The following is a 9332-nucleotide window of genomic DNA, read 5'->3' as shown; positions in this document are numbered from 1 at the left end:
TAAATCCATCACTGTTTCAAGACTCTAAAAATGCCAATTAAGTATGCACCAACATTACCCTGTGACAAAATTGAGTAAGTGTGCCTGAATTAAAGTCAAAGGCAACTGAACACCCCTACGGCCACCACAACGGCAGAAATTAATACAGCGTCTGGTCTGTGGTGTATAGATTTTGATACTGATGCAAATAAAAACATTACAAAATTCAAAATATTGTGGCGCAGTTGGTAGCACTGTTGCCTTGCAGCAAGAAGGTCCTGGCTTCAACTCACAGCCGGGTCTTTCTGCATGGAGTTTGCATGTTCTCCCTGTGCATGCGTGGGTTCTCTCCTGGTATTCCGGCTCCCTCCCACAGTCCAAAAACATGACCTGTTAGGTTAATTGGTCTCTCTAAGTTTCCCTTAGGTGTGTGAATGAGTGTGTGTGCATGGTTGTTTGTGTGTTTCGATAGACTGGCGACCTGTCCAGGGTGTACCCTGCCACCTGCCCATAGACTGCTGGAGATAGGCACCAGCTTCCCCGCGACCCACTATGGAAGAAGCGATATAGAAAATGACTGACTATTTGTGACACAGCTATTTCAATGAAAAATGCTATTGTGCAAAAAGGACAGCAGACAAAAAGTAAATCACAGAGAATAAATGTTAGCAAGAAATTTCATTGTGTGTATTATATGCAAAAACATGCATGCATACATCCATAGCTGCTCAACTCTTTATCTCCATGACAATATTTGACAAAAGTAGGTATTTTTCTGAAAAAAAAAAAAAATACATATATATACATTTACATATATATATATATATATATATATATATATATTTATATATATATATATATATATATATATAATATAAATATGTACATATATATATATATATACACTGCTGGTGAAAAGTTTTAGAAACACTTTCTCATTTAATGGGAAACAGTAGTGTAGCTCTCTCTCTCTCTCTATACTATTGATAATTATAATTATTATTATCAATAAGAATGGGCAAAGTTTGAGGTGTGGATCTTGAAATGTATCCAAGACCATCAAGTAGATGTGTTTTTGAGTGTTTCAGCAGTCAGCTGAACATCAGTAAATGTTGTTGAGCATTATGTCTTTGTAAAGGTACGTTTTAATTATGACTGGACGGAAGGAAGATACAAAGACCAGAGGGTGCTCCCTTCTATTTTTCTATTTTTTGCTGATTTGACATCAAAGTTTTACGTCGTGGAAGTGTCTGCATCTTTGTCTTTCAGCACAACTTCTGCCTCTTTGTCTTTGTCTCGGCTGTTCTGGCTGTTCATCCGGCTCTTTCTGCCGGAGTCCAAACCTGTGGCTTCGAACAAGCGAGCCATGAATGCCAGCCCCTCTCGTCTGATGTAGGACTTTCCTGCGAAGAAGTAGAGCACCGGGTTGGCACAGCTGCTGATAAAGGCAATGGTGGAGGTAACAGCACGACTCCTTTTCCATATTTTACCCAACCTTGTAAGAGAAAACATAAATAGAGGAGTGAGAAGATTTGAGAAAAGCATTTGACATGTCAAAACAAATAAAAAACTCTTTATTTTTGATTGATACACACACACACACACACACACACACATATATATATATATATATATATATATTTATATATATATATATATACACACATACTACTGGTGAAAAGTTTCAAAACATCTTTTTAAAGATTTTTTTACTGGTTTCTTCATGTTTATGACAATTTACACTGTACGTAGATTCTCGCTGAAAGCATCAAAACTGTGAAAAACACATATGGAATTATGTAGCAAACATAAAATGGTAGAAGAACGTTACTTATGTTTTATATTTTAGATTCCTTAAAGTAGCCATCCTTTGCTGTGATGACTGAAATGTTAACCTTTGGCCGTCTCTCAATGAACGTCAGGGAATTTATTTCAAGACTCTTTCAAGAGAGCAAAGAGGTAATCAGAGCAAAGGGTGGCTATTTGGAAGAATTTAAAATATAAATATGTTTAGAGTTATGTCACACTTTTTGTTTACTATATAATTCCATGTGTGTTCATTCCCAACTGTGTTGCCTTCAGTGAGAATCTACAATGTAAATAGTCACGAAAATAAAGAGACCCATTTAGTCAGGATCTTTATCTAAAACCTTTGACCAGTAGTGTATATATGTATATGTATATATATATATATATATATATATGTATATATATATATATATATATATATATATATGTATATATATATATATATATATATATATATATATATATATATATATACATATACATATACATATACATATAATATATATATATACTTAGAGAGAGGGAGAGAATTTTTTATTATGCATTACGTTTAAGATGTTTGCAATATATTGTCTTAAGAAAAATGTCATTTTTATGGTCCATGGACAAATACAGGCTTCCATTCAAATTGCCTTTGACTTCTGCATCAGCATACATTTAATGCAAACCAGATTTATAAAGCAGCATTTGTGGGGCCCAATTTAAAATTTCTGAAAGATATTGACTCCACATTACCTGTACAATTATTCCTAAGGGTACATCTGACTAGCCTAGTAGCCTTCCAACATTTTGGAGTATTTACTATATTTTCCAACCAATTCACGATGAGATCTTAGTAATTTAGTTTGAAAACTATTATTAGTATTAACCTCTCTTCAAAAAAGTTAAACGAATCATTTAAAGTGAATGAAAAGAGGAGCGTTTCCATTTTAACCACTGTTCAATTGTAAAAAAAAAAAAATTCCTTTTTGACATTGTTACTAATAAACAAAGTTAAAACACGCACTTCAAAAATCAAGTGTTTCTGCAAAGTGAACAGTCAGGTCATCCAATGTCACAGGAGGGCTGACCATAGATGGCAAGAACACTTGTACTCAAGGAGGATTAACACAAAGATGTGTCAGCCCTTGATGAATTGTTGGCTTTAGTAAACACTATGCTGGGTGAGTGACTTTGAACAGATTCTGTTTGGAAATCTGAATCATTTTCATCCAGTCTGACAGACGTTTTCCTGAGGAATACAGTCATGTCCAGCTACAAGCACGTCGTTTGTACATGGCTGAGCTAAGATGCTAATGATCCATGACAGATGCTGGAGAGGATGATGAAGCAGAAGCAAGCACGGAGAAAGCTGATGACCGTATTCAGTACCTAAACTGGTACGAAGATTGGCAATTGTGCTATTCTGCTGTTGTCGCTTTGATTGTGTGACATGCCAGCAAACCAGCCATACATACTGAAATACCATTGTACACAATAAACACTCTACAAAGTACATAACTAAAATGGAGGACTTGTTAATGAGTGAATCAGGTCCTGCATTTTAATTGTCTGTTCATTCAGTCACCAAAACACACGTTATTCTTGAAGTCATAATTATAACATAACTTAAATCATATAGAGTCATGTTGAAGCTCATTGATTCCACTGGACCTTTTGACAGTCCGTCTGCGGTCATTCTTGTCAGTTGTGGTTTGATGATGCGTCTGTTTTGCAGGTCTCAGACAGTTAAATAGATGGTACTGAAAAATAGATTCTGTCTGTTTTAGTCCATTCTAATCTGCTTCAATTAGATTTTGTGGCCAAATTATGCAGAAACCTAGCAGGGTTCTCAACATATGGTTCATGTTTTTTTATTTTCTGCAGACATTGAGATACAAGGAAACCTCTCTAAAGAACAAATGTAAATTAGAAACTGATAAAAACCCATAAAGTTATATTTTTAGCACATAAGCTATACTTAGCAATGGTGCATATAGTGGAGACCAACCCTGCTATGATGTGTCAGTCACATGCTCTGAATGCAGATGTTTGTTAGTAGTAAGGTTTAATCTTAAATTATAATTAACATTATAATAAACATATAAACTGTATGGACCGTATTATTTTTTAGAGGGTGAACTGTTATTTTAAATTAGTTTGATTGATTTTCAGTTTTAGCCTGGCTAGCTCATTAGAGGACCAAACCTAAATGTGTCGAACTTACTGTGAGAATTAGCTGGTCACTTGTAGAGCAAAATGGTTTGTTCAGTTATTTGGAGAACTGACTATGTTCATGAAACAGCTGAGCCAATCAGCTTCTGGATCTGCCTTTAGTCCATTTATTGCTATCAAGAAGTAGTGAACAAAGTAAAATTCCCATAAAGCGAATCAGTTCAGTTTTGTTCTAAAACATTTGCACCTGGAGCTTTTGTTTTAAAAGTTAACCCTGAAGGATGACAACACATTGTCAGTTTGAGTTTTAAAAAAAACAAGATGCATGCATTTGCTGTGGTGGAATCACTTACAATATTCGTTTTTCTGAACCTTCTGGAAACAAAGCCCATGCAACCTGGTTGGAATGCAAAAATATGATTTTTAACAATTTACAAACATTAATATGAATGTTTTTGAGAATAAACACCATACAATCACACACATTATGCTTAGAAGAATGTGACATACTTGCACCATGTTTACAACATGGTAGGGCAACCAAAACAGGCAGAAGGTCAGCACGATGGCCAGAATGAGCTTTTCACTGCGGATGCGACGGCGGAATTTGGTTTGCTGGATCTGTCTTAAGATGCAAATGTAGCTGACTAAAATGATCGTGTAAGGTATCAGAAAGCCCAAAACGAGCTCCAGTGTGTACTGCAGAACCACCTGTGTGTTAGCGTGTATATGAGGGGGGATGGGGGTAAAAATAGGAATGAACAAGAGAAACTTTATCTTAGTTCATGTACGTTCATAGAGTTAATGGGATAGGAATGATCTTCCAAACTTACTTCACTGTCCTTGTCATGGAATGAATCACACACTGAGCCTGGAGCATTCCCTTTACACTTTACTTCTCGATAGATCAATGCAGGAATAGAGGCGACCATAACGAGCAGCCACACCACTGCCAGCACTCGCGTGATAGTCCTCTTGCCAGTGATCACGCTGATGCGGTTTGGCCACACCACCGACAGCAGTCTGTAAATGCTCATCAGCATGATCAGGTAAATGGAGGCATACATGTTGGCCAAACAGAGATAGAAGAGGATCTTACACATCACATTCCCCATTGTCCAATCCATCATAACCAGGTAGGCAATGAAGAATGGGGTAAGAGCCATCAGGGAGCCGTCAGCGATAGCTAGGTTGAGGATGAGGAGGGTAGTGACATTCTGCTTTCGGGCCCGTGCCAGGATGCTCCAGATGATGAAGAGATTTCCAGGGAATCCAAGCAGAAACACAACAGTGAGGATGAGGGCACCCAAGCTGGTGGCTGCTGGACTACTAACAATAGTCTCATTAAAGCTAGTAGAGGAGCAGTTACTGTGGGGCATCTTTGTTACCTGGCAAAGAGGAAGAATTGATGAATGGTTTGCATTGACCTCTTAAGCCTCAACCCCTAGTACTGCATGAAGAATTCAACTTTTCTTTCTACTTTCATTTCTGTAAGTTCACTTAGTCAAACATAGACATGTGTGGCATGCACTGAAATGTTAGAATCTTGGCTATAAGCTTTGTAAATAAACTATTTCCATGAACTCCAAAAATATATGTTTTGTCACTATCTACCTAAGATTATTATTAAAATAATGATTATTTAAACAAAGTTTGTAATTTCTCAGAAAAACTCAGATAGATTAGGGCGTGTTATTTCTAGCACAAACTTTACAAAAATCCCTTGGGGCTTAAGAGGTTTTAAGGTTTAATTTATTGATTTCCTTATCAAAGGACCACACATTTGTAACCACAAAGTAAAAGCTCTTTTTTCTTTAGCAGCATTCTACCTTTAGAGATGGTCGAGAGAAAGGACCTCAATGCCATGTTTTTCCTGGTGTGGGTGTGAGTTCAACAAGTAGGAATTTTTTTGCATTAACGTGTGAGAGAGCAGCACAAGTATAACAGGTTTAAACTGGGACTCTTAATTCCTGAACAGCGAGACCAGACATGAGCAGAGTGCAACAATAACAGCTGCTTACAGGATCTGAGCAATGATTTACAGCAAGTTTCTTATTTACATGCCTGATGGAGCAAAACTTTCTGCACCAACATAAGAACATAGCAATGCTTGCATTTAACAATTTAACAAATGAAATAAAAAATAAACATGATTCCAGATAATGATAACATAACATCCTGCAAAAAGGGAAAACTGCACCTCAGCAGAAACCTGTGCACATATACTTCCATGTGTTCAGTGGAACTTTTACATCTTTACATTTTTGACAAACAGATTTTGCTCCTTTCATGTGATTGAGATGTAAAACATGATATATAAAGCTACATGCAAAATAGGTAAATGAATACTATTGAACAACTGCAACTTTGTAAAGCCCTAAATAATCTTTTTTTTTTTTTTTGTACAAGAGGATCAGTTTGTACATCAAATATTAATTTCCCATAAGTGATTGAAATCAGATAATCAAGCATCAAAAGCAAGTAGAAAACTCTCCCAGAGTGGTGACAGCTGTCATCTGAGCAGATAAAACCTGTGGTTTGAAAATAAACAGTAATTCAGTCAGACATCTTAAAGATTAGGTAAGTTAGGGTTAAGATTTGAGCAGACAGCATGCATTTACCATCTACGATTTAAGCGCAGCTTCCTATAAAATAAAGATATCTTGCAGATACCTAAGGGGTTCTTTGCAAAACAATCAGTTCCATCAGTAACATAGTTTTTCTTTTCAAGGAGCCAGACCCAATTGCACCCTTTTAATTTCAACTTTTACTATTCAGATTTTAGATTTCATGTTAAGTGACAAGTATTCCACTTTTGTTGTTGTTCAGTGACTCAGGAGCCACAGTTTCTTAATCAGACACACCTGCATTTGTTAAGCACTAGGCACTTAATGGTTACACGTACATCAACCGCATTTGAAATTCAAAATATTAGTTAGTGTTACAATAACCCATTAACTGTGTCAAGTCAGTCTGAAGGAACTGACCCAACAGCGATTCAATGTGAATTTTCAGAAAAAAATCCTCAAAACAGAGATTTGCAAAACCAAACAGCCATAACAGGCAGAAATACATGCGCAGAGAAAATGTAGCTGAGTTTTAACTTGATGTAACCAGTCCCTCTGGCGGACTGGGTCCTGGGCTTGGCCTGCATGGCTGGGAGTTGTGGTGTGGATGGGTCGGAAGGAGCTCAGTGTCCTGTATCTAACTCTGTGCATCTTTGACCTGGGAGCTGCTGCTCCTGTGGCTTGCTGGCGACCCATTTCTAAGCAGAGAATATGGCTTCCCTGGGGTGATGCTCTATATCTGGCTGCCTGGGACTTCTGTGGCCTTCCAGAAATGGGTCTACCTGCCCTTTGCAGCTCTTAGCCGCTGTGGATTTCAGGCCTTCTACAATCCTTGCCACACTTACAAATGTAAATTTCCAGGTGACAAACTCTCACTCCCACACACCCACTCTGAAGAGAAGTAACTCCAAGCATGATGAACATTTCTTCTGAAATTATATCCCAAAAGTTTAAGTTTGGTGTCATTTGACCACAATGCAATCTCTCACTTAACTTTGGGAGATTTTATCCAGGACTGGATGTTTTATTTGGGATCAAATTATTCTGTCTTGCAAACCCCATTCTTGAGATTGTTGCTATATGTAGAACATCAGCTTCTGGCAGAATGTGCCAAAATTCCGTGTAGGCTTCTGACAAAGTTTATATGATTTTCCGGCTGATCCATCATTATGGGGGTATATCCCTGTGTAATTGGTTTTAATTATAGACGAGTGCAAGTTAAATGTGATCAGAGATGTAAACACATCAGACAGAGATCAATTTTTTCACTTTCAACATTTATCACGTAGCATGTTGATGAAATCATACCCAACTGGGCTCTGGATCTGTCATCATTGAATCCATCATGCTTCTATTCCTGTCACCTTAAGCACACTTGCTGCTTATCGTTTCCCTGGTATCATTTGTACAAACAAATCCCTCCAAAGACTGATCTGAATGACTCAGAAGGTGTGTTTTTGAGTACACTGTGACACAAAAGCATGCCTTCAGAATTACACCTGCTGCACCTATGAAGAAAATCTCACTTAACAGAAACTACACCACACATGGAGTACATAAGTGCACAGATTTAGTTGGACTGGGGTTGTTTGGATCTATATCTGTTTTAAAAAAAGTATCAGATACAGAACTGTTGCAGGACAAAAGACAGACATTTACAATCCATAGAAAAATATAGAAAGTGTTAATGTGAGCTAAAAAAGTCTGAGTATATCTTAGATTCCTACCACATGTTGATCCATAAAGACTTAGAAAAAGAGACTCACCAAGGAAGTTGAATCCATGAGTAAAGGAAAAGACGACTGAGAGCGTTTCAGATGGTTTATTTTCCTCCTCTTCTTTTTACTTTTTTTACTATGCTTTTGTCCACGTCTTCTTCCCCACCCACATCCTCCGTCCCTTTCTCTCTCTGTCTCATGCCATAGGTTTGTCCTGCTAGCTGCAACACGTATTAACAGAGGATGGGAGTGTCCCCATTAACCTGGCCTGCCTCCGTCTGCTCTGACTGCATTTCACTTGCCAAAGAACTTCACATCTGAAAATTTCATGTCAGCACTGAATAAGGACTAACATATATGGAAAACAAAGGATACAGCTAATATGTTACACTTAGAGAATCAGACTTTGCACAAAATTTCTAGATTTTGTATCATTAACAATTTACAGCCATTGTTAACCAGGATTTCAACATTTCATTGATCCTGAGCCTTTTGGAAACTTTTGATGTCAGGTTTTTGTCATGGTTAGTTATGCATATTAAGAAACAAATATTCATGATTGTTTTTTCTTTTTATCGCAAAATAAAATGTGTTTCTGCACAGGATTACCCCAACAATGAAAGAAGGCTAAGTGCAAGATTTTATTTCTAGTCTTTTTAGTTTATTTGATTTTTCTTTGTGTAATCAATGCATTTAACGTTAATTAACTACGTTTTTCAGATATAAACTAGATTGAATCAGAACGTATGGAGAACATTAGAAGCACAAACATATAAATTAGACTAAAACTAAAGTCCTCGCTCAAATCTTTAAGGAGAGGAAAAGGGGGAACACTTTAAAACCAAGGAGTTCTGACTTAAGATTCCTCTTCTGTAGCTGCAGCTAAAAGAAGGTGCAGACACTACATCTACTGACTCTCAAGTTACACCACAGGATTCTAAAAGGGGAGCTTATGCAATGCTTTATTATTTTAGTGCACAAATCCTGTATTTGTAGGTTAGGGGAAAGTTTTGTCATACAGGTTGAGTAGCTATTTGTCCTGGATACCAAGTTCCATTAAATACCTTTGTTTATTTAGTCTTACAAGAAAACTGATTAGATTTAA

The 9332-nt window shown here is 37.0% G+C and overlaps 1 protein-coding gene across 1 annotated transcript; it reads right to left on the bottom strand.

The window, feature by feature from the left end:
* Nucleotides 1-863: 863 nt before the first annotated feature.
* Nucleotides 864-8406, bottom strand: LOC124880109 (leukotriene B4 receptor 1-like). Its single transcript, XM_047385039.1, has 5 exons — nt 8276-8406; nt 4776-5330; nt 4453-4653; nt 4296-4339; nt 864-1474 (listed from the first exon to the last, which is right to left on the bottom strand). The coding sequence occupies exons 1-5, from the start codon at nt 8291-8293 to the stop codon at nt 1213-1215; spliced, it is 1080 nt and encodes a 359-aa protein (XP_047240995.1). The 5' UTR covers nt 8294-8406; the 3' UTR covers nt 864-1212.
* Nucleotides 8407-9332: the final 926 nt, after the last annotated feature.

This window comes from Girardinichthys multiradiatus, chromosome 14, assembly GCF_021462225.1.
Source record: "Girardinichthys multiradiatus isolate DD_20200921_A chromosome 14, DD_fGirMul_XY1, whole genome shotgun sequence".
Lineage (NCBI taxonomy): Eukaryota > Metazoa > Chordata > Actinopteri > Cyprinodontiformes > Goodeidae > Girardinichthys > Girardinichthys multiradiatus.
Note: the sequence above shows the minus strand (reverse complement) of the source record. Positions and strands in the feature narration are given on the sequence as shown.